This window comes from Struthio camelus, chromosome 2, assembly GCF_040807025.1.
Source record: "Struthio camelus isolate bStrCam1 chromosome 2, bStrCam1.hap1, whole genome shotgun sequence".
In the NCBI taxonomy this organism is placed as follows: domain Eukaryota; kingdom Metazoa; phylum Chordata; class Aves; order Struthioniformes; family Struthionidae; genus Struthio; species Struthio camelus.
The window spans coordinates 21,038,986-21,065,390 of NC_090943.1; the positions used below are offsets into that span (position 1 = coordinate 21,038,986).

Consider the following 26,405-nt stretch of genomic DNA (forward strand, 5'->3'; position numbering starts at 1 on the left):
CCTAACTTTGAAAAATACATTGAATTAGATGCCTAGGTACTCCCGAAGGAAGACTTTGCACGCAATTTTAAGCTTAGTGTTTCCTAATGGCTAGCTGCTGACAATATACGGTCTTGAAGAGACATCTTTGTATATTCAATGGGAGGCTGCACATGTTCTTTTTCTTTGAAGGTGCTTATCTTTGTCTTCTGATGTCACAGGAAATACATAATCCATTGTAGACACACTTTTTAGAAGTCTCCAATGCAATTTAAAAACTTTACTAGCGCAACCAAGAAGATGCAAAAATAAATGTCAGTAATGCAAAAGTTAACTTTTAAATAGTTTGTCTTGCTATTCTGTTCGTATGATGTATTTCCCCCTCATTTTATTTATTCTTAAATATGTTTTAAATAAATTCTTCAAATGCTTTAAAATATCTAAGATATACAATGCCTCCAAATTTTCTCTTTTCCTTTGCTATCTGTTTGAATTCTCTAGTATTATAGATTATGTATTAGATATAATAGACTCCTGGCCTAAATATTTGAACTGTAGTCAGATATGTTCAAATTTTGTATTTACTACTAGAGCAGAACTCTGGAATGTAAAATACATATCAGTGATGTCTTTGAATTACAAAAGTATTCTGTAGCTTGAGAAGAAGGGTTGCCTGATTTATGCTGGCATCTCATTGAAGAATTTTTTTCCTGTACTAGAAGTATTACAGCATAAATGAAGAAGACACAGAATCTTCATCAGCAGAATTTTTGAGGCTTTTACGCAGCAAGCTGCATGAGGAACAGTCCAGAATTGAAGATTTGGAAAGAAAATTGAATGAATATCAAGAAAAAGGAAAGGATAAAATGGTATGTTTCTAAAAAGGTCCTGAACTCGTTATCCAAATGTGATCTTTGAAGACATTCAACAAAGTGTATTTTAGTCTCATTGTATATTTATAGGAAACATTTGACTGAAAAGAAAGTTATTTGGGATTTCCCTTGCAATTAATAGGTAAATATTTTGGCTAAAATAAATTATATTACTCTATTGATGTCACACCAATTTACATCAAGTGATAGTCTGGCCAAGAGTTGGTAGTTACAGTGTTTTTTTAATCTACTTTCTCTTTTTTTAACCCCCTTTGATAAAATGCTGCTCTCAGTGCTATTTTTATTCCATACATGAACTTCTCAGTTATAGAAAAGTCCACCTTTGTTCTCCTACTACTTACAGAAGTACTTACATTACTTATTCCCATGTATCTTTGTTCCTATTGTCTCTAAATAACTTCTTCTAAAATACATCTCTTCATTTTTTCTTCAGAATTGTGTTAATATCATTTAAATCAGCCATTCAGGTATCCAAATGAAGACTAAAGTCTTTCATGTTGGATTTCTTAAACTCCTGCAATAGGAGTTTATGACATATGATAATTCCTTAGGTACAACCAGTAGACACAAAAAGCTCTTTTCAGTTATAAGTCTTTTCCCCCATCCAAATAAAGACATACATAGCTAGTTGTAATGGGTTACCTATTCAGTTTTATGTATTCAGTCTCTAACTTTCAAATGGGAAACACAGAGTTCAGTCACATATGTACAAATAATTCTTATCTCCTCTACAACATAAACCTATCTTTTTCTAACGGAATTAACTGTATTCGTTTCCAGTTCACTGAAATGTGAGAAAGTTGTAATACTTTTTGAAAACTTCATGTATGTTTTAGGCTGGTATAAAGCAGTCTTAGGTACTAAAAAGGCTCTTGCTGTGTCTAACACTGGATCGTCTTTTCTCTCCTACGTTGTTCCTAAGCTCGCTACACATCATGGAGATAGATAGTACTAATAAGATCTGAAAAAGCCAACTAACTGTGATGGCAGCCACCTAGGGTAGACAGTATGACCTGTAAAGAAGAAAGGTGACATCTAAGATGTATTCTCTCAGGAAACCAGTGTCTCATTTTGACTGGAATTCATAGCTATGCAACCTCTTCCAGAATTAGGTTTTTAAGCCAGTCTGTTCTGGAGTATAGATGAAAGTGATAGTTACTCGTTCTTGTAACAGTCCATAGCTACAGCACTCAGCACTGATGTGGCTTATTCTCTTTTGCTTCATTTGGGTAAGACCCAGTGATGCTGCTTTGCTTTATACTTTGAGAGGACCTAACTGGATCAGAAAGCATATAGTAAAGAAGTATTTTTAACTTCCACTGGAATTTAGGTTCTAAGCCTTTCATTGTTGGCAAGGTTCAAATAGTTCCACAGCAGTGCTTTAACTGTCTTGCGGCTTTTACTGGTACACATTCGAGTAGTTGGAGATTCTTAGCACTTGTAATGCAGAATTCTTTAGGGCTTAATCAAGGATTTGGATCCAGATTTTGGACTGTATGCCCCTTAACCAAATCACATAGGTATACTTACTAATAATGTAAGCTAAGAAGGTAAATTCCAACCTCCTGTGTTGTGAACAAATTACATTAGTTTGAAATGGCAGAGGATGTGGAGGAAAGAAAAATTGTAATGACCATATACTAATTCTAGGAGTTAACAAGCAAGGGGAGTGGGAAATGCTCATATATTATACTTCTATCAAGAAATGCGTTGTAAGGGGCATTACTGAAATCTGGTAGAACCACATGCGTAGCTGGAATGTTGATATCTTTGACTAACATACCTTTTTAGAAAAGTTGAAGTAACTAAAAAATTTTCCAAAAAATTGAGAGGAGTAGTATTCAATGTCAAAGAACAGTTTGTTTTTAAAGTTATTGATAACCGTACATTAAGAATCTTGTAATCCTGAATTTTTGCTAGCAAAACTCCCTTGGTGAGGATCTATTACAAATGACAAATTAGAAAAGAGGATGAGTAACTCCTTAAACACTCCTTCATATCATGTGAAGACAGAGATGGTGTGTTTGAAAATTTCGTTTCTGAAATGTATTCTGTTTCATCTGTGAGATTTTTCTATCAAAAGTTTTTAAAAGAGCATAAGATAATGCGTTTTTGTACCCTGTAATTTATTGCTGGACTGGAAGATAGTAGTTTTCTAAGTTATGATAAATGAATAACTTCTACTGTATGTATGTGAGCATATTTGTGTATAATAGTGATTTTGTATGCACATACCTGCAATATTTCAAAAGCTTGATTCACATTGGTGAGGGAACCTGACTGAGGCTGAAAATTTGAACTCAAAAATACAAATGAAAAAGCTGAATTCTCTAAGAATAATTTTATTATATGAGCAAAAAGCCATGATCCTATCATCAAAAAAGAAGATGGCTTTGACTAAAATCCCGTTTGCGTTCCATGGCAGAATGAAAGTAGCTAATAAAAGAAAATAAAGCAGCATATAACAAATGTGGAAAAAGGTAAAAAATTGATGGCAATTAATATAATCCAGAAGTTTTTGAAGGGTATAAAATGGACAATATACCAAAGAAAGAATTATAAATAGTAATGTCAAGGACAATAAAAATAGTTTTAGAATATGGGGAGCAAAGAAAATGGCTGCAATTGTGTGAGCTCACTATTAGGTGAACATTGTAGAATTGTTAATAATGTGAAAATCATAGGGGCAATTTGAAAAAAAGATGTCACGTATATAGAAGGAGGCAGAATAATGTACTTATATAACAAGGGTAACAATTACTTTCTCATTTATTAACTTCCAAAATGGGTTTTAAGCGTTCAGAGGGAGAATACACATTTCCAGATGAAGAAAACCAGTCTCAGGGTGTCCCACAGAGCTAGCTAAGAAGACTGCTGCCCTGTTTGCATTAGATACATTCGCATTAACATAATGGAAACTTTAATATGAGTTTCCTTAATCAGTATTAAAGACTTTATACAAAATAGATCTTTTTAAAAAGCTGATTTCATTATTTCAGTAGAATACAAGTTTGGTTGACTGGTACCTGTGAAGACAAGGCTTTTGCATAGTGTGTGATTTAGTAGCACGCTCTGTTCCATATTGGAGAGTATCCAATATGCTAAGGTAAGGTAAGTCATGCCTTAAGAATTAGCTATGTGACCTTCCACTAAAAGGTAGGAAGCCCCCAAAAGTCTGTAGTTTCAGACCTCAGATAGAGGTAGGCATATATGCACGAGATCCTCCACCTCTAGAGCAAAACAAGGAGGCACTGCAGGAAGGTTTTCTCTTATAAAATCTCTGGTCATTAGGCAGTTGGACGGTGGAACTTGCAGGGTAAATATCTACTGTTGCCATGCCTCCTTGTAACTCCACTTAGAGCTATGCGGGATGCTGTCCTGGCTCTGATCTTTGCATGATGTACCAAACAGATAAAAAACTTTTCTTGGGCAAAACCCTTGTTCAGCACTGAAGGATGTCAAAAAATGTGGAAATGAGGAACTCTGAATAGGAATACTTTTTAGTAACCTTCTGTAACAATTAGCAAAGGCTTTACACTGTACTGGTGATCTGAAGTTAAAATAGTGCTGATTGAACTTGTAGGCAACAGAGTGGTAGAAATGTAATGACAGGACACAGCAGTCTTACCAATCTGTGATGTGCTGGGTCCATCGAGACAAATTGTTAGTTGCACATCTAGAAGCCAGGAACACAGCCCATACCTACAGAATGGGAGGCTGCGTTCAGGGGTTCAGTGTCTACAAAAAAAAAAGAACTTGAAGTACTCTTGCAACTGAACGTGAACTGACAGTTTACAACTGTTTTTTAAAGGGTTGATACAATACTTCAGTGATTAGGTAAGTGTAAGGAGATAGCTGATCTATGGAATATTGTGGGTACTAGGTCTAGTCTACACAGTTAGGGAAGTGAACAGGAAAAAATGAAAATATTATTGAAGAGCTGGAGAAAATGCCTTAAGATGAGAAACTCAGCTCAAATCTGTTTATCAAATAGATTGAGATTACTTGATTACAGAATCCAAATGCTTGCCAGCATTTAAGTGTTTACACAAAAGATAACATGCTCTGGTTTTCTCTGTCAACGAGTTTGCAATGAAATGCCTATTCTCCCTCCAGAGCTATGCTATCTTAAGTCTTTTTCCAGCCCTTACATGCCTTACACAGGGACAGGGAGCTCTTTTGGGCCGGTAGTAACTTGTTAGTCTCTTCCTGGCTGGTGTTACATATAAAAGGTGTCCCCAGAAAACATAATGAAATTCATCACAATGTGATGAATCCATCTTGCAACGGCTGCAAGATGAAACCGAATATGAGGATCATTGATGAGCAGAGCATATTATCAAAGGAATGATGGCATCTTGATCTCTAGAAATCTTCAAAACTGGAAGCCCTTTCAGAACATACTCATTAGCTAAATTCAAAACATAGGTGCAATAATAGGGTGACTGGCTGAAAAGTAATGGTGTGTGTCCTACCAGTGGCCTTAGTAGACATTTTCATGTTCTGTCTTAAACTGCAAATCTTTGAAATGTATACATATGCGCTGTGAAAGAATTAAAATTATAAACACACCAATGGAGCGTCGTTATGGAAACATGATATTTTCAACAATAAAGTTCAAACTTATAGAAACGAAAAAGACATTTTTCCCTTACAACTCAAATCTGCTCTATTTGTAAATGAGTGTTTTTCATGGCAGCTTGTACAATTGCACCCTCTTGCGGTGTAAGTAATGCAAACATAAATACCTAAAGTATAGCTTAGAAAGGGAAAGGTGCACAATAATTTGGATGACAGGTTTTCAATCGTGAATTTAGTTTTAGGGCAAATTTTCAATAAATAAACAATAACAACTTCAGTTTATCTTTTTAACTAAAATATGCCCAAATATTTTCATTTTTGGTATCCTCATATAGCATCAGTAAAATGCATCATACTTCTGTGCAGTAAAACAGCAAAAATCCCAGCTGTTATTAAAACAGCTAATTAATTATTTTGAGGGTATACTGACTACCCAGATACCAAAGGGAAATGCATATTTCTCAGTTGCATAATAACGGCTATATACTTTCGCCTTTACTCAAAGGATAATTTGGCTAGACTGCTGTCATTATAGGTGGATGAATCTAATTTAAATTTGTTATATTTCAAAGTTATGTATCCATATTTATCTAGTATTCTATTAGAAATGTAATCTGAAGAGTCTACAATACATAACTTCAGCAAATGTGCAGTAGAATTTATTAAGGCTAAAATATACATATTTTGCTTGAGTAATAAAACTTCTAGAATTAAGGTTATGAGACAGATAAGGCGAGAAATTTTGAAACGCCCTGTAAAAGCCAGGTTATAATCATCTTCCAACCTCTAGCTGTTTATTCTTAGAGTTTAAAGTTCCCCGATTTAAGCAAGCCAAACACTACTGCTGTGGGCAGATGGTAGAGAGAACATTACTACAAAACCTGCCACTCAAAGTGTAACAGATGACTGTAGCTACAGAAAATTGTCCCTTTGTTCATTTTGCTAATGAGTGTCCTCATTGCAGCAGGAGACTGAATAGTTAATTATTTGCAGTTCTTGTTTTTAACAGATGGTGGAGCTAGAGCTAAGGTTGTCTTAGTAAAGTGCGAGGTATAAATTTATGAAAAAAGCAGTGTCTGGTGTATTTTTCATATCGTTTCCCTAAAACAGTAAAAGATAAGACCACGTTTATGTTTGAGATGCCATTTCAAATTGATTCATATGGTTAAAGTTATTTCCATTTATTTTATGATAATGGCAGCTTCTTTGAGCATCAGCTGTTGATGCTCAAATGCAGCCAGGGCAAAAGAACAAATACCTAAGCTCTATTAAGAGCTGTAACAGTTACTTAAAAGGTTTTTTGAAATTCTAAATTTGTTTGGTGATGATTTGGAGTTGGCTACTGCCAGAGCGGAGACTTAATTACTCAAATATTACATGAACCGTTTTATTAACACTACACATCTCCCTGAAGCGCGCTAGTCTGTCTACAGGATTTGGTAAAAGTTTTTAATGAAAATATGCAATCTATTAATTTTCTGAGAAGGTTAATTTAAAATCTCTTATTGCATAAAGAATATTTAAAGTAGTTTTTGAAGTATTTATTTAGAATTAGTAAAAAAAATTGTATTATTAAAAGTATCATTTTTGTTACTAATACTTGGTTTTACTGTAAACAGCTGCTGTTTATTCAGTAAAGGAAGGGTAACCACAAACTAATATGATGTATTATTTTTCAAAGCACTTGACATTTTATTTACATGATTTCTCATAAAATCAGTGAAAACTTTGTGGATGGAACTCTATGTAATACAATGATCATTTGTTCTAGTAAGTCAGAGATCAAATTGTCTTTTATAAGGAAAAAATAGTTAGGAACTAAATTTTATTCACAAATATATTATAGTTCATGTTTGTATGTCATTTGAAAACATCAGAATTTTATTTTCAAAGTTCTTTAACATTTTTATTTTCTGATAATTTTAAAAAGGAGTTAATATTGTTACCAAGCAAAACAAGTAATATCCTAAATTTTGTTTTGTAAGCAAAGTAATTGCTGTCTAATTCTTCTCTTTTATGTTAATATTTTAAATGGTTTCGGGGGGTTAGTTAATATTCTGGTATTACTATAAAGATCCATGCCAGCGCTGAAAGCTTTTCTATAATTTTAAAAGAAATATGTGGCAGTAAAATCTAGACAGCCATAAGACAATATATTCAAATGTTTTCAATAGCTTTGAAACCAACAAGAAAAAAAGAGTAGCTGTCCCAATAAGCTTCAGTTGCATAAGAAGTCTTTTCCATAATGGACGTGGCAAGATTTAAACAAAGGACACGCATAATAAAAATGTAAATGAGTTTGCTTTACTAAAACTATAACTTTAAAGTCTTTTGTTGTATGTTATCCTGGAACCTTCTTACAAGGTAATCACTGTTTGCATAGAGATTTAAACAGTAGTCTTCAATAGCATTAAACCCCTGCACGGTCTATGTGTGACAGGCATGCAAAGCCATGTTAATGTTCAGAATATGAATTGCCTCTGGGTGGCTCCGACACCAAGTAGAAAACCAACTGTGTTGATATCAGAAGGCCTGATGGACTCCATGCGGCTCCCAGCCTGAAAACTTCACCACTTTGACATGTGATGTGCTCCTCATGACACTGGCAGCACTGTCACTGAGCAATGGCACAAAGGCAACAAGCCCCCCTCCTTAGCCATGCACTTTGCAACCCCCTGGTGTTGCCTGTCCACAGTCTCTCCTGCCTGCCTAGTTACGGACAGCACTTCATAAACACAGAGGGAAGTGTGGGTGGATAGGCCCCAGCTGCCTTCCTGGACACAGCTTCCATAATAAATTGACCTGAATGATGAGGGCACACAAACAGTATGATATGCATTATTCCTGTCAATAAAATGTCCCCATGTGTTATGGTCTTTGTATATAATGTACTGCAGCCTTTCTTCCAGCAAGAACCTATTTAGAGTCTCAACGTTCTTCTATTCATATTATGTCTCTGTAATAGAATTCAGAAATTATATGATACTGTGTTGTATAATATTATACCAGTGTAGCATATTTAAATCCTGGAGTCCTTACTTATAAATTCAAGACATCACAATCTTTCAGGTTGCCTTTGAAGATGACGACCATGAAAAAAAAATGCTTGAAAAGGAAAATGAGGTTTTCAAAGAAGAGATTTTTGAACTACACAATAAGATTTTTCATCTTGAAAATTCTCTGAAACGCTCCGAAAAAGAAAATTCTTTATTAGGTAAAACTTTAAACTAATATTAGATCAAGACGACGAGTTTAAATACAGTATGTAAGAAATGTTACTAAATTTGGAATTCATTGTTAACATGCCTCAGAAGGCTGGCAACTTATTTCTGGACTGCTATCTTTTTCTGGGATTGAATGCTAATTTTGTATGTATTTGTAGAGAAATTCATACATATTTATTCTAATTTTAATGCATATATTAACATATTTTTAGTTTATGACAAAGGAATATTTGCTATGGCTTTTGAGACTTCTAATATTGCCTAACAATGTGGCTAGAGTTCATATATTGTGACAGACATACTGTAAAGTTGCTAAAATAGAAAAGTTTTGTATGTAGATGTTCATACTTTTAAATCATGGCCTACTATTTTATCTCATCTTAAGGCAATTGTATTAAAACCTACTCTTCTATAGAGCAGTTTTTATGCTTCTGCAAAATATCTGAATGTGTATTTCTTCATAAAACTTGTGTTTTTGTGGAGGTTTTCTAACAATCCATTTTTCTCAAATAAGCAGTCACTATTTTTGGTACCTGTGCTTTACCACAGTTCTGAAAAGGTATTTGTTTTTTCCGATAGGTACTTTCAAGTTACCTCTCACACACTGCCAGTGTGACATATTTAATGGAGGACTAGAAACTATGGCAATAGAATCAAATATGACTTTTTACTTTTGTTATGTCCAAGTAGGTTAGACCCAGTGTCACCTTTAATGGTGGCAAGATGAATTTGACGAAGGCAATATTCCTTATTCCTGTTTTTCATCTGATTTAATGGTGCTTCTCGTCTTTTGATAGTTTTGTATGAGCTATAACGAACCACCTGCTAAAGCACTTTGTATTGGCTGTGACTAACAGCAAGGATGTCCAGTATTAGTATTAATGAAAAGCTGTGGGCACTCAGTCATACTTGGCTCTTGAACTTACTTCTTAATCTCTATCTGACCAGCCGGCTGAACAGCAGGAAGAAGGCTGTGAATGTCAAGGGCGGTTGTGAAGGTCACAGTTCTGCCAGGACTCTCATCCAGTGTGCACTGTGTGGCTTTATAGACTGACCTGAAGCAAACATTTTGAATACGTTGATGTAGGCATGTAATTTCTTGGTCTTCCTTTTTCTCCTCTTGCTTTCAGATAAGCAAGTTCAAAGAATGCAATTAAAACTGGAAACTGATGAGCGAACTATTCAAAAGGTACTGTAATTTTTACATTTATTAACTACTGTCATAGTGGAATAGTAAGAAGCTTGGACTGCTAGCAAATAATGCTGAAAAATAGACTTATTTGGACTGCTAGTCCAAATAATGCTGAAAAATAGACTTTAACTTGAATAGTGTCACATTTTGTTTTATGATTTCACAACTCACTGAAGAGTAATAATGAACTGGTATTCTTTTAGTGAACACGAGGTTTTAGACTTCCTCATCCTGTCATGTTGCTTAATATTCTTAAAATGCAGTGAAAATTCTGAACCTCAATAAACCACAGTAAAATGAGGTGACTACTTTAATAAAAATGAAACACATTCAGTATCTTTTTAAAGGCAAGGAAATAAGATTTGTAAGTGCAAGTAGCTAGTAACTGAAAGGAAGAATACACTTATTTTTGGTAACCTATGACTTCTTATATATCCTGCTATTCCTAAACAGAGTTATTAGTATATGTGAATTATTATTCCTGTGCTAACCTGAGCAAAACTATAGCTGACAAAGGTATAGAAGTCAACTTTTTAGATAACTTTCCAATGCCAATGTTTTTTTAAATAGTGGCCTCAATAAGGGGTTGACAGATCTCAGTGTTTTTCAGTTACAACATTTAGTTATCCTTCCAGTAAGCTTCTTATTTTGTGACAGTTCTCAAATGGCTTTCTTCTACAGTGTATAGTTCTCATTCTGAAAATTAAAAAATAGCCATAGAACATCTTTCTAGAAAGAACATTCCTTCTATAAAACATTTTCAAAATGTTTTGTAGATTACTCAGTTCTACTGATCTACAGATCTACATAATTTTCTCAGAAATTGCTAAATTCTCCCACAAATTCATATAAAAAAGATTGTTTTGGTGACTGAGGCACTGGAATTGTAAAACCATCGCTTTCATTGACTTCCCTTGTGAACTTAGGTGAATCTATCTTCTATGACCCAGTTTCCCATTCTGAAAATAGTGATATCTATTTATCTTTGGAGGAGCACTGGAAAGGTAAGTTCATTAAGGTTTAAAAACCATCAAGATCCTATAGATGAAATGCAAAATCAGAAATGGAAGGTTAATTGGTTTGTCTAATGCGCTAGTCTATCAAAGGAGGAAAGCTTCTTCAGGTAGATTTTTCTCATTTGTATTTCTGACAGTGCTCAGGAATCCCACTTAGTTTTGAAGCCTCGTTATGCTGGAAAGAGGTGCCAACCCTCAATACTAAAGATTTCTGTTTAGTTCAACTGCAAAGTCCAACTAAGATGTTTTCATAATACATTTTTTTCATCCTTTCACTCCCATGAAATTTTTCCTGAAACTTATCCTAAATTTTCCCTTCCTTCACTGCATGTCTGTACAAACCAGGACAATGTCTAATGTGTAGTATCCTCCCATAGATACTGCCTTGATCTGTGAATTAGAGCAGCCTCCAAGGAACTTTTTTCCATATGCCTTGCATATGATTTGGAAGCACTACATTCATGTACATTTGGATCACCTGCTTCCTTCCCAAGCTTCCTGCAAGACAACTGTCTGTATAGGTAGCCTTCCCAGTGACTTCACATTCTGTCAATTTAGCTAAACTGTAAGAATGAAGTGCTCTGAGATATCACAGGAGCAGTCCTTCCCTGCTCATTTTAATACTGATATTAATTTGTATCTATTTGTATTTCCTTTCCAAGAAGAAAAGCTGTAATTCTAAAGCAATAACTACACTGATTTTAGTTTCTGGCAAACACTTTTCTCCTTCCTCTGCATATCCTACTGAAAAGAATGTTCTCTCAATAGCCGGAATAGGGATAAATTTATTTAAATAAAATGCTTTGATTTTCAAAAAGAAGAAATGAGCATGAAGACACACACTGCTATAGTGCCCAATAGTTGGGTATTTGGCTCCAGATATGGAGTTCATGAAGCTGATACAGACAGCAGTATCCTATATACACTGTATAAGGAAAGCTTAACACCTAAAAACAGGATTCAAACTAGACACAGTGTTGAACCGATCAGTAGTAAATAGTGATGAAACATGTGTTGGACACACTATCTCTCATCTGCCCTATGAAACACTGCTCAGTTTCTTGTAGGTGGAATTTGGAGTCTGAAACTTCTTCCTATGCCCAAGCAGCCAAGTTGTGCACTAGCTGTAGTCAACTGCGTCTCTGATTTCTCTTAAAGCATCATAAGAGATGGCAAGCACGGAGTTTTTCGTAAGGACTAGAGCACTAGCTCAGACTTCTGGTCACTGATGAACTTGGGGACGTTTGAATCTGTAGCTCCATATACCAATGGAATGATTTAACTGCTAGTTTACATTGTGTTTTATGCAAAAACATTTTCTTTAAAGCTGGATGGAGAGAGAGAAAGCAGAAAAGAACCATAATCTCTAGACTAATTATTAGAATATTCAGCGTATAGGTAGGGAGTTCCTGATAGATTGTTCTTTCTTTCCTTGGATTATTGCTGAGTATTTCTGGGCTTTATGTGTATACATAGTGTGGGGTATTTTTGTTGTTTCATTTGTTGTTTTTTAGTAATTCATAGTCTAATGTAAAATGCAGAAATGATCTATTGAGCCAGAACACAAGGTTCTCCCTTTCTTACCGAGTCACAGCTTTGCTATGAAGCTCCTGCATAAGTATTCTGTATCTAGTCTCATGAATTTCATATTCTTTGTGTCCAGTGGCACGGCTTAAACAGAACTGGTGGCTTATTCTCATCAGAGGGGTACTTAAGCTACTGTTCTAGGACTTGGGAAATTGTAATCAAGCTCCCAGAGGCAGAGAATCTAGACTGTTCTGATCTGTGGCTGGGCAGTCTAACCCCAGGGTTATTATGCTGAAAGAGAGCATTTCTCCATTTTTGTGAGAGGAAATGAATATCGGTGTTGAACTCAACGTTATCTGTTTTTGGTTAAGTTCTAAGTGCAAATTCAGTAAGTGAACTTAGATCCTTGTGACATTGAGAGATACAGAGGTTTCAGTTGCAAATCCCAAATTACAATAGCTCTGACAGAAGTCCTAGATTGCTCAAGAACAGCATAACCTGTGGAAGCTTCTCCATGAAATATAACTGCTTAAGTGAGTTTGATTCTGGAACTTCCAAAGAGTTCTGCTTAAATTGTTCTTTGGGTACAATCCTTTGTCCTTGGTGACAATAGATGTGAAATTTGCCTGACCGTTTGTCTCACAGTGATATGTTAGAACTTGCTGCAAATGATATAGCAGTCTGCTGATCTTTCTACAAGTTTATAATAGAATAGCGGACTTGCCCTTGCAGTTCCAAACTGCCACATAACAGGTTTCCACAAATATCTACGTTTCTGGGTTTTTAAGTCAATGTAGTCTCCACTGTAATTTTTCCCTCATGTCCCTACATCCTCTGATGTGGCAAGCTATTTTGCTCAAGTCTTAAGAACTGTATATTTCATATGTGTGACTCTCCTGACGTGTAGGTCCACATGTAGTCTCTTGAGCAGGGGGGCTATATCTAGAAAGGATTTTTAGAGAATGTCTGTAATATGAAAACCAGCATTAATTCTTAAATGTTTATATTTTTAGTTAATTGCAATTCAAGGACAGATGAAGGCAGAAATTGAAAATGAAAGATCATTAGTTAAAAGCCTGGTAAGATATTTATGGTTACAATTTTTTTGGTAAACCATCATTTATTACAAATCTAATGAAATATGCAAAACCCCTTTAATATCACATAGATTGAATATACTCATTTTTAGACAAGGAAGTTGTTTTACATGTGAAATAAATAAGTTAGCAAAAATACCTTTTTTTCTTATAGGATTTTGAAGGGAATAGACATTAACCATGCTACCAGAAAGATTTTTTTAAGAATGCTGATATTTTGTTTTAGGAAGACTTGGAAAATATTTAATAAATTTAGTATTATTTGGAAAGATTTGCTGCTGCTGTTTACAAATGTCATAGGCACTGATATAGAGAGTTTTGTCTAAAAATATTTTTGTATTCTGCATTAGTCTCATAAGAACACTGCCTTTTATTTTCTTTTTACATGATTCAGGAACTTTCCAGACGGCTGGTCCTTTATTTTACCATTTTACTTTTTTTTTCTAGCCCGATTTCGTACTGGCTTTCACACTGATCATCACTAGTATGTCTTTGTTACAGTAAACTGACTGGGTTTATTATAATAAAAAATAAAACACAGCTTGACTTGCAATCTAAATGTGCTGGAAAAGAATATGATACTGTTTAGAAGAGAAAAGGTTGTGAATAGAAAATCAGTACCACTTCAGTTATTTAAACATTTGCTTTTCTGCAGCTTGTCAAACGTTGTGCCAAGTCATAGCTGCTTTACTTACTTTGTTTTGTTAATCTCAGCACCATGTGTCTTAGACTTTTTTAATAGGGAGCCAATCCTGCAGTCCTTACTCAGTTTTCAGTTTCAGTGACTCTGAGTAAGTACTGTAGGAGTGACCTTTTTAAAATTAGTCAAAAACAAAATATAATATTATAGACTAGTTCTTTGAAACTATTTTGTGAAGGTAAAAAGGCATAAAATAAATTGCCTCCTAAATAAGTTTTAGTAAACACCTTCATTGAGAAAACATTTTGTAAGTCTCCTCACATTTTTTTAAATTTTCTTTAACTTGAAAATGTAAGCAAGACTCTGTTAGAATTAGGAAACAATGAATGAAAGATTTTAAAATTTGATTGTCCAAATTTAGGCTGCTGAGTCAAGGTATAGACTCTGTTCTTCGAAGAAAACTCTGTTAGGACAAGAATGTGCCAGTGGAGAATCTTAGCTGACGCTAAAGATCTCAATCTGATTTGTAGATTTATATATTTACTAAAAGCATGGGCACTGTGGTCGAATGATAAAACTGAGGGCTCATTTGCCTTAGTGATCTATTTCTGAACTGATACGTGACATGCAAAGAGCTCAGGCTGACACTCAGATCTCAAATTGTAACTGCAGCACCTAGAAAAGTCAGTATAAATCACAGATTGAGTAGTGATAGATCTAGAACTCCCTGTGGAAGCTTTAACATCAAAGCTTAGATAGACAGGTCTCATAGATCTTTAATGGATATGGAAAGTCTAGAGATTAGAAAGATTTTATTCATTCAGGAGAAAAACAAGTTTTCAAAATAAAACTGTATTAAAAATAAATAGATACTGATCTTAGCCATATTGACTTCTAGCTTTTTATTATCCCAGAGTTAGTTCCTATTTTTACCTAGAAATGCTTCTTTGAGAACCTTCTTGGATGAATTGGGGGCATAATAGGGCACACATAGTAGGGCATAGTCTAGGACTAGGAATAGACTGGGAATAACCTGAGCTCAAAACAAATGAGTACATAGAAGTCCATCCAAAGGCTGGACTGCAAAGGCTGCTGGGTGAGATTTGGCCTCATTCTTTCTATTCCTCCTGATTTTTCCTGAGTTAGAGCACACAGTTACTAAATATCTAAAACATATTTGTGAAGATGATTCTAAGGTTTTTTTTAGTGCACTGAAAGATACAGAGAATACACATCTAGATTAATTCTGAAATGTGATGAGGGGATCCTGACTAATCTGCAATATCTAATATTATTTAACAAGCACATTTTTGTGACCTTATCTGTTAATTGCGTATTATCAAACAAATCAGTATGAAACACAGGAAATACAGCAGTGGCGCAGTAAGTCAGAGCAGTAATGTGCATAGTGAATGTTAAATAACATTGGAAGCAGAATGCCTGTCCTCTGGGAAACAGAAAGGAAAGAGAAGAGTCAATGAGAAGTTACATGCTTTGCTCATTGAGACTTCATGTTGATACTCTGAGTGCATACAAATGTGGAAATGAAAGATGGACAAGCAAAAGAATAAAAACGCTCTCAGGGTACATAGTGCTCAAGGGAAAGGGGAATGAGCACTGAACGTAAAAAGTGATTTATAACTAAGAGTTGAATCTGGAAATTTAAATCCAGTGAAATAAGACTGGTAGAGTTTAAATCCTGAAAAATGTAATAACGTTAGATGAAAATAAACTATAAGAAAGCAGAATCAGTAGCAAAGTACTCAAAACAATCAATAATAAAGTTCTGAAATAAATTGTAGGAAAAAATTAATTTACATGTTTTTTCCCTGTTCTGTAGTTTAATGATTATATTCGCAGTCAGTTTTGTTTCGTTGTTTATAAACAATATTTTGCTTTCCTGTCACGTGAGTAATAAAAATAAAACTGAGCACTGCTGTGCAGTAGCACAGAAACAACTGGCTTTGTTACAACTCAGTGCAAGCCAAGAAGTTGCTGTCACTTTCAAATGTTCTTAACAGTCCCAGTTTATTTCCAGCTGAGCTTTCTAAGAAAAAGTGTTAAGTATGAAGTCTCTCTAGTTATCATGTCCACATGTGGTGAACTGTAAAACAGTTTTTCACTGTTGTAGACCAAGGTGGTAGTACAGTTAGCTTTAAATCTGCTAAAAACTGTATGTCTTTTGAAGAATATATTTATATTACTTCCTATGTACTCATTTTAATACAATTTTCCAATATAATGCTGAGTTAGTAGTAGTCTTTTTCCAAAAGTTTGTGCCTATAGTTTTGTTCTTATTTCTTGGTGCTTCATTTTAGCAACAAAAGGAGAAGAAAGGCGATACAGTGACAAATGTGGAAAATGTCCTGGGTGTGGCCCAAAAAAAGCTATGCAATTATTATGCAAATATAGTTTTTATTATCTAATATTGCTAAGTGCCCTGCTTACATTATACCTATTTTATCTGTGTTAATGTAGTTTTTCTTCTTCCAGTAGTTTCTCTTTCACCTATATTTGTGTTTTACTAAGTAATTAAATACTTTCCTTACACTGCACTTGTAACACTCTACTATAATTTTAACTTTACTCCTTTAGTCTTTTTTTCCTCATTTCATCTAAATGGAGCTAAGTAACATCACTACTACACTTAGTCCTTATCTTGTACTCAGTACCCCTTTTACTGAAACATATACTTGCTGTTATTTGCCTTTTAATCTAAGTAGAAGAAATGTGGCAGATCACATGACATGATGCTTGATGGTTATAATTACTGGGTAAGCATAGCTCAGGGTTTGTCCAGCTGAAATCGGTTCAATTTACAAGGTAGCAAGCTGGTGGAATAAATCACTATTAATATTGTACCTCATATATAACTAAAAATACTGAAAGCCATTTAAATACTAGCCCTCAAATTCTAGTTTTGTCCATGGGTGGAAGTGGTTCACATGCAAAGACCATGACACAAAATACAGAGACAGTAAACTAAGACACTTGCCGTTTGATATAGTGCCTACATATTTCAAGACCCAAAGCTGTGTAAATTCTACCTTAAGCTGTATGCCATAGCATTGCAAAAGACAGATAGCTTACCATGCTACAACAGTATCTTGACATAGCAAGTTTTAAGAAAGGTATTCCAGGTAGTGAATAAGCTTTAATTACTGAATCTTAAGCTGAGAATCAAGTTTATCTACATGTGAAAAATATTTCCTCTACTTCACCAAGATTTACTAAATAGGATGTGATCCTGGACGGCTTGTGGAAATAAAAGCAGAATTTTATGGCATTTGGGTAAAGCTAGCATCAGAGTTAGTAACTAAAAGGAAAATCCTGTGTAGGTCCTAAGCACTGCTAAGAGGCAATTGAGAAATGACTGAGATGATAACCTGTCGTGGAGGTCCTCTAGCTCCTCCATATTTTTTTACTTAATGTGAAGTATGGTGGATTATTTTCACTTCATTTATCCCCAGTTTTCAAGCAACGATAATATATGCATCATTAATACCTACAGCTTAAGGAAATCTGCCAAACAGAAAAATACATTTAAAGTAATCTTACTATATTCTGTCAGTACTCATATGCTGTATCAGAATATTAAGCAATCAATGAATTCTCTTGAGATGAAGTAAAGATTATTGCAAAACATGAAATACTACTGAGGTATATAAGAGTCTGTAAATAAAGCATATGCAACCACATAATTAAATTTTAAAATGGTTTTGATGCTTAGCATAATTTTCAAAAGCCTATAGTCATCTGTCTCCCAAACATTTTAAAATACATCTTGGTCAAGTAAACATAGTAATTCTATAAAGCAGTTCATTCAAGGAATTAATTTATTCTTCAGGAGAATCTGGTTTCATTTGAAAACGCATGGTAGGGGATTCCAGTGGCAGTGGCCTAACTGATTTTATAAGAAAAGTTTATATTATGTGATGTGATGTGATGTGATGTGATGTGATGTGATGTGATGTGATGTGATGTGATGTGATGTGATGTTATATTGTATTATAATATATTATATTATATTACTTTGTACTGTATTGTATCATATCAAATATATTACATTAATTTGATTGTATATATTATATTATGTATAATATATTATATTTTTTATTATTATTATTCATATCTAGGCAGTTACTCTTTGTTTATGCACTTCTCTCTTATGTACACTTCTTTCAGTGAGGAGAGGTACAAAACTATTCTAGTATCTACTCATATAGCAGATTTCTAAACAAAGTTCTACAGAAATAAAATATAAACTTGATTTATTGTTTAGCCTAAAGCAAGCAAAGATTATTGTGAAACATACCAGGAGCAGTTAATAGTTTTTGCTGAGGGATTTAATATAGGACAATTGTGCTTTTCACATTTGAGTCACCGGTTTGATTCAGATATAGCATTATAGTTAATAAAAATAATTGTTTATTGACAGGTTGTCTGTAGTGTTTGGCAATCTCATTACAGATTGTAATCTGATTTCTTGCACCCAAAACAAGTGATGTAGAGAAAGAGAGACAGAGAGAAAGTGTGGTCTGCTTAACATAAGACCTCCTCACTTTCAAAAGACTTTCTTTTGCTGTAATTACTTCTATATGCTTGCCAGCATTGGAATCCTTTAAGTAGAAAGCCATGTGAGGACAATAAAGAAACATTTTTTACTATTTTAATATAATTTGAAGGTTTCCTTTTAAAAGGAATTTCTTCCTTCGTAAGAATGATTAGCACTTACAAATCTATTGCCTATTTGAGTTAGCTGTTTGAACTAATTAAACACTCACTCTGCTGTGAGATTTCTGGATGTGACCATAATCAAATAAGAATATCATTTGTCGTCTGTACATACTACTACATCTTGTCATTTACCAAAGCTGTGAGGTTATAATGACATGAAAGCTAGACTATTTGGATTTCTCTTTTGCTATGAATATTATTTCAAAGACTTTAGAAAAATAATTGGCTGAAAAATGTATATATATTTGTGGACATCCTTTAACTTTTGCAATATATTTTTAAAAATATCAGAAAAAAAAAGTAGAGAATCATTTTAAGAACAAATAATTTTTTTATTTTGTTCTTCCTAAAGTTAGATTGAATTTAGGTTTTACAGGCCCTTTATTCGACTGAAGAGTTACTGATATCACTGATCTTCCTAAAACTTCAAAAATAGCAAGGGAATACATAGAAGTTAATATCTAAATCAATGTATTAATCAGCCTCGCTTTTTGAAGCTGTATTTCCTTCAACAGTTATTTGACATATCCTATTAATCATAGTTAGATTTGGAAATTCATGGCATGTGGTGAGAACGGTCCATATGCTGAGATAAACTAGCAAGTCTAAACAGAAATATGTGTGGTGTTTGAAAGTGATATTTGGTTGTATTAATACAAAAAGTTGGTGTACAGTTTTAATTATCTATTTGTTGCTTAGATTTATGACTCAAGATGTTATAGGCATAAAGGAGTATATTTTATTCAAGGATTTAATCTTTATTCATATTTAATAGATTCATATCATTTAATTAATGATAGTACTTTGACAGTCATTGCATCTCTAGCTGCTCTAATGCTTTAATCATGCAGTAAAATCCCAGCAGCAACAAAGTAATAATTTCCACTGAAAATCAGCCTCCTTACTACCTACAACCTCCTTACTACAAAAATTTTTTCTGTCCTTTTATTTAGAAAGACTAGCCCAAGTATTTTCCAGCAGCCCTATCAAATATATTTTTGGAGCAGACCTAAAATGAAACCACATTAATCTAAGGGTTAGTAATTAATTTGTGGAATTCTGGATACCCGAGAAGGAGATGCCTGCCAGCTAAATCTTCTAGTGAGTGGAGAAAAAAAAACATTTTTACTCACAGCTGAGAAAAGATAGTATAGGTAGAGGGATTCATGGACAGACTCTGCAGCCTATTTATGTTTTGTTTTGTTTTGTTTTTAATCAAATGGAACTAACATTGTAAATTCTATCTAAAAAACAGTGGATGTGCAATATGAAATCCAGAGTGTCTGATATTATATAAGTTCTCAGTACAGAGGTAAACTAGTAAGCTTTGACTCTATTTCTGGTTTGGATCCCGCTGTGACTGAATATTTTCCAATTTGATTCATTCTGTGGGCTAATAACACTTTTTTTTTAACTGATTCAGAGTGTTCTTGCATTTCAAACTAGTTAATATTAGAAAAATTCCCATTTGAAAGGGAATTCAAAGGCCAGCCCTCAGGAATTCCTGACCCTGGAGACAAGAGAGGAAGGCTGGAGAAAGGAAAACTTTTCCTTGGTCAAGGAGGATAGAGTTAGAGATCATTTGGGCAAGCCTGACATCCACAAATCCATGGGCCCCAATGGCGTGCACCCACGAGCGCTGAGGGAGCTGGTGGATGTTATTGTTAGGCCACTTTTCGTCATCTTTGAAAGGTCGTGGAGAACAGCAGAGGTGCCTGAGGACTGGAAGAAAGCCGATGTCACTCCAATCTTCAAAAAGGACAAGGAGGAGGAGCCAGGAAACTACAGGCCTGTCAGCCTCACCTCCATCCCTGGAAAGGTGATGGAACAGCTCCTCCTGGAGGTCCTCACTAAGCACATGGAAGACAAGAAGGTGATCAGGAGTCGTCAGCATAGATTCACCAAAGGGAAATCATGCTTGACCAATCTGATAGCCTTCTATGACGGAAGGACTGGCTGGGTAGATGAGAGCAGAGCAGTGGATGTTGTCTTTCTGGACTTCAGCAAGGCTTTGGACGCTGTCTCCCATCACATCCTCATAGGTAAACTCAGGAAGTGTGGATTGGATGAGTGGACAGTGAGGTGGATTGAGAACTGGCTGGATGGCAGAGCTCAGAGGGTTGTGGTCAGTGGTGCAAAGTCTAGTTGGAGGCCTGTAGCTAGCGATGTCCCCCAGGGGTCAGTACTGGGTCCAGTCTTGTTCAACATCTTCATCATCATGACCTGGAGGAAGGCACAGAGTGTACCCTCAGCAAGTGTGCTGATGAGACAAAACTGGGAGGAGTGGCTGACACACCAGAAGGCTGTGCTGCCATTCAGAGGGACCTGGACAGGCTGGGGAGCTGGGCGGAGAGGAACCTCCTGAAGTTCAACAAAGGCAAGTGCCGGGTCCTGCACTTAGGGAGGAATAACCCCATTGCACCAGTATAGTCCGGGGGTTGACCTGCTGGAAAGTAGCTCTGCCGAGAAGGACCTGGGAGTGCTGGTGGATAACAAGTTAAACATGAGCCAGCAGTGTGCCCTTGTGGCCAAGAAGGACAATGGTCTCCTGGGGTGCATTAGGCAGAGTGTTGCCAGCAGGTGGAGGGAGGTGATCCTGCCCCTCTACTCTGCCCTGGTGAGGCCTCACCTAGAGTACTGTGTCCAGTTCTGGGCTCCCCAGTCCAAGAGAGACATGGCACTCCTGGAGAGAGTCCAGCGGAGGGCTACAAAGACGATGAGGGGACTAGAGCCTCCCTCCTATGAAGAAAGATTGCAAGAGCTGGGCCTGTTCAGCCTGGAGAAGAGAAGATTGAGAGGGGATCTCATAAATGTGTACAAGTATCTGAAGGGAGGATGTCAAGACGATGAGGCCAATCTTTTCTCCATGGTGCCCAGTGACAGGACAAGAGGGAATGGGCACAAACTGAACCACAGGAAGTTCCATCTGAACATGAGGAAAAACTTCTTTCTTGTGAAGGTGACTGAGCACTGGACCAGGCTGCCCAGAGAGGTTGTGGAGTCTCCTTTGCTGGAGATATTCAAAACCCGTCTGGATGTGATCCTGGGCAATATGCTCTAGGTGACCCTGCTTGAGCAGGGAGGTTGGACTAGATGATCTCCAGAGGTCCCTTCCAACCTAAACGATTCTGTGATTCTGTGATTCTGTGATCCTTAGTCATATACTATTTTTTGACCAATCTACTGCTGCTATTTCACAGTGTTTTTCTATTTTTTTCCTGTTAGTCGAATTTCTAGGAGGAGCATTCCATCCATAATAATCATAGTTCTATTATGCTTCTACTAGTATTCATGCTGCTGTTCTTTCTAGTGCCTGTGGACCTTCATAATTCTGCTTTAAAACACAGCAAAGATTGTAGGATTTTAACGTGATGAATTAAAAATTAATCTATTAGGCCTGTATTATTTTGTATTCATATTCATCAATACTGTACTTATCCTTTAGAAGAGTACATGAACTCTCCTTCTCCTTCTCCACACACCCTTCTCAAAAAAGTCAAGCACATTTATTCTCTTCACTCTCCTAAGCAAGAGGATAAATCCCCAACCCTGACCGTTCTTCGCTGACAATCACAAAGACCGCTGCCTAATGTCCAGGCCTGAGATTAACATCAACTCATCAACTGAGTTGACTAGGTTGAACCCATAGTTCTAGAGTTATGGGAGGATGGTGCCTCTCAGAAACCATGTAGGCTTCAATGTGGCCTTCTGAAGTGCTTTCAAGATATGCTGTTAATGAACAAAACACTAAATAATATTAGTAAGCTTCTGCTGTTTAGTTTTTCAATTTTTTAATGTGATTTTGAAGGAGCACAAAATAGTACATTCAATAAAGTTAAAAGAAATAGCCTTCAATTACTGTTAAATACACCTACAATGTTAGCTGATATTTTGCTCTGTGTTTGTACTGGAGCAGATTTGATTGTGTAATTTTGCTTTGTAGACAGAGCAGGGGACACCTGCATTCACCTTAGAAATTTTTTGTATCTAGATAGAGAATATATTTACACAGGAAAATCCATTTTGTTATAGATGAAGATATTGAAAACAGTAGGGTATATATCTATATTGTGTTACAATAATAGCTAATGACTACATACTACACTATTGATAAAATAAGAGATATATACAGAAAGAATTGGCATTTATTGTGGAAACAAGACACTAGAGATGATCAATGAGAAGGTTTTTCATATTGCATGTTTTTTATTATTTTATTCATTTAGAGTAGATAATTTATATTGAGATAATGCAGTGATGGGAAGGGTGTAATAGTAGAACAAAAACGTATCAGAGGTAATGTGATTCCCACAGTTCCCCTGAAAACTGTTTCACCACCCAATGTCTCTTATTCCCATTTCTTAGTTCCATTCTGTCTTCCTTTTCTAACTTCCCTAATTCATCAGTTAACTCCTAACATTTAGTATTGTCTTAATGGTTTTCTTCCTTAGTATTTTCGTTCTTCAAGTTTTACTCCTTGTTTTCGTAGAATCTTATAACTATGTTATAGTTAATAGAAAAATTGATTTATTAGGGTTGAAATCTGTCCTATTAATAGTTGTTGAAGTTCATTCAAGTTTGCTATATCTTTTTGAACCTAAGTAGACCAAAAAGAATGAATTTTCTATATGATCTTACCAGACATTTACAAAACTTTTTTTGATGCCTCTTGTATTACATATAGTGGAAGCTATAATTATATCTGAAAAAGAGGACAGTAACCTTTGGCTAGTACAAAAATCTTACAGTTCTAGATTTTTAAAAACTGGCTCAAGTAATTGTAATTTTCAAGACTTATGAAAGAGTAAAGAATACTCCTGAAATTCCCCGAAATGGAAGATTCCTAGGCAGATCACCATCTGATATTTATGATACTCTTCTACACTAGGTAGAAAGCAAAAATCCATCAAGCCCTATGAGCCAGTCTGTATACCTGTTGTATCTTCATCTAAACATGCCTATTCAGTCAACATTGTTTAGTTTTAGAACCTTTTAGGCAATTAGATGTCTTTTATATACTGTAAAAATGAATCACATTTTTAAATGTAGTCATTAATACTTTTTAGAGATATAGTTATAAATAGGTTTTTGTACTGAGATAAGTTGGATTTTTGTATTTAAAACTTTTACTTTTTAGGGTGAAAATTAAATATCGGGTTGGGGGGATTTTACCAAAAAAATGGTTGCAGAATGTTCTTTCCTAGCTGTCTTTTTTCTTACTCTGTAAGTTACAGTTCCAATGTCTGAAAGCTGAATCTATTTGAATAGGTGATGGAAAGCTTAGAGTGTTATAATTACACAGAAAATTTTAGTTGTTAGACTCTGCTCATCTTTAATTTGCTAGTAATTAATTATATATTTGATTATGTATCTGAAATGTATGAAACATCTTTCCTGAAATACAATTTTTACAAGCACCACACTAATATGCAGTGTCCTAACATGCTACAGAAGAGCTGGACTTCCTTACCAAAGTTAAGTATTGTAATCCCATTCACTAGGATTAATATTTTGATTTTCAGGAGGCAATAGCCGTTATTAGGAAGATTTAAGTGGAGATTCAGTTCTTATGCATTGCCTGAAGTAGTGAGGTGTTGTAACCGTGCTGAAACTCTAGCTAATTAATTTCTTCCTGTGCTAAATATATGATTGATTTTTATCTTTACTTGATGATACTTGGTGTATCAAGCAAACTTGGTCTAATGAAAGTTGTTATTTTTGCAAAGTGTTCTATCCAGTTGCAAATAACATGTCCTCCTAATTCCTGTTACATAAAATGTTATGTAAGTAGACAAATCTATAGTTACGTGCTGCAAATATTTCATTACTGACACAGAGAAAGGATTTCCTGTAGAACAGATGGCTCTTGCAGTGTTATCCGAACTGTTCATCTAAACCAGCATTGTCTGGAACCTAATGCCCTCAGGCAAGGATCCGACCCAGTTGTGGAGAGGCACCATACAGTCATGACAGATGGTCATGTGTGGAGGCAGTCAGAAGACCATGCATATGTACCAAGGGTAGTTGTTGAGAGCTCACAGTGGAGAATATTCAGTAGGCTTATGGTTATGGAGTGTCCTACTCTAAACAATATTAATATAAAAAAAATGAAGGCACATGAGAACTTATATCAGATAGAATGAAGCAGGCAATAGCTTCTCAGCCCTTCACCTGTGTTTCACTGAAAAGATTAATAGGGGGCAGAAATTTGTTTCATTAGCTTCAGTCAGCTTAAAGAAGATATAAAATTTAGTGAGTCATCTGCAATGAGTTGAATGCCTGACAGTAAATACTTAGAATGATACGTTTATGGCTTTTGAAAAGCAAAATGAAAATGCACTAATATTCCAAATAGTTGTTGCATTAAGGCTTAGTGTTTCCTAGAATAATTATCAATTTTATGCATAAATCTGAATGAAATCTTAATTAGGCCTGCTTGAGGTTGTAAAGCTGAAGGACACAAAACATAGTTTAAATAGTGAAGTGGACTTTTCAGTCAAGAGATTTATCCAGACTTCTACTGTATTCAGAATCAGCTTTAATCACCTGGAGATGCTCTTTAACAGGGGCAGAAGTCTTACATCAAAGGTTGACTTTTTATCCAGTTAATGGTTGCTTTCCACATCTGCAAAGAGATTTTCTCTGCTTTTCAGCCTGGAAGAGCATTATTTTGAGGGATATACCTAATGACAGAGATTTCAGTGGGGCAGGGTAGAAAGAATATCAAAACACAGTAGGGATTAAAATATCTGATGGGAAACATGATAATAGATTATAAAGAGGCAAAGGAATTAGCTGGAAAAATATAATAGAGGAAGAGAATGAATGCATTTAAAATTGAACTGATTGAAGCCTTAATGACTGACATGTCTAGAAAGTAGCTGCAATTAGCGTTGCATTTAAAAGTTTACTAATCTTTTTTTATCATCTTTCCCAACAAAACATTAAAGGAGGCACAGGTACAACTATCATTCATTTCTTTTTGGTTGGCATACTGAACTGAAATTCTGAAGTGCCCATTGCTCCCTTAGGAGACTATCCAAGAGCTAGGATTCTTCAGATTGAAAGAAGTCTTTAGACATGGTCTTTTCTTTAGACACGTCCCAGCAGTCAGTGAGGGTATCAAGAAGGGTTTTACCACAGAAGCCCTATGATGCTTATATTCCAAATGGCTCTAATCCATAAAACAAATCATCTGGGGATCAAATCTTGTGACTTTAGAGCTGCTTTTCAACATTATCAAATGGCTTGAGATCTAGCCCATTGTGTATATAGTTAAAATAGATCTGATTTTGCTTTTACAGACTCTCCAGTTATCTGGCTATATTGCTATTGAAATGTAGGGTGTTAAACTAGTGTAAAATCAGCGTGGAAGGAGAATATGACCCTGTGATTGTTTTTCCAGTCATTTAATAATGATTAATGTTTGCAGTGAATTGTGTTTGCGATTTTCATAGTAGGTGGATAAAATGACTTTTCTTTATTTGAAAAGGCCTGACACTGCAATGTGTCTGCAATG

General features: G+C 35.3%; 1 protein-coding gene across 2 annotated transcripts in view; it reads left to right on the forward strand.

The window, feature by feature from the left end:
• C2H10orf67 (chromosome 2 C10orf67 homolog) overlaps window positions 1-26,405 on the forward strand; it is a 67,066-nt gene that overhangs the window by 19,269 nt on the left and 21,392 nt on the right. For both annotated transcript variants that reach the window (XM_068934566.1, XM_068934565.1), the window contains exons 6-10: window positions 699-848; window positions 8,523-8,667; window positions 9,808-9,866; window positions 10,796-10,873; window positions 13,426-13,491. In XM_068934566.1, the coding sequence (XP_068790667.1) occupies window positions 699-848; window positions 8,523-8,667; window positions 9,808-9,866; window positions 10,796-10,873; window positions 13,426-13,491 (498 nt within the window). The remainder of the gene's footprint in view (window positions 1-698; window positions 849-8,522; window positions 8,668-9,807; window positions 9,867-10,795; window positions 10,874-13,425; window positions 13,492-26,405) is intronic.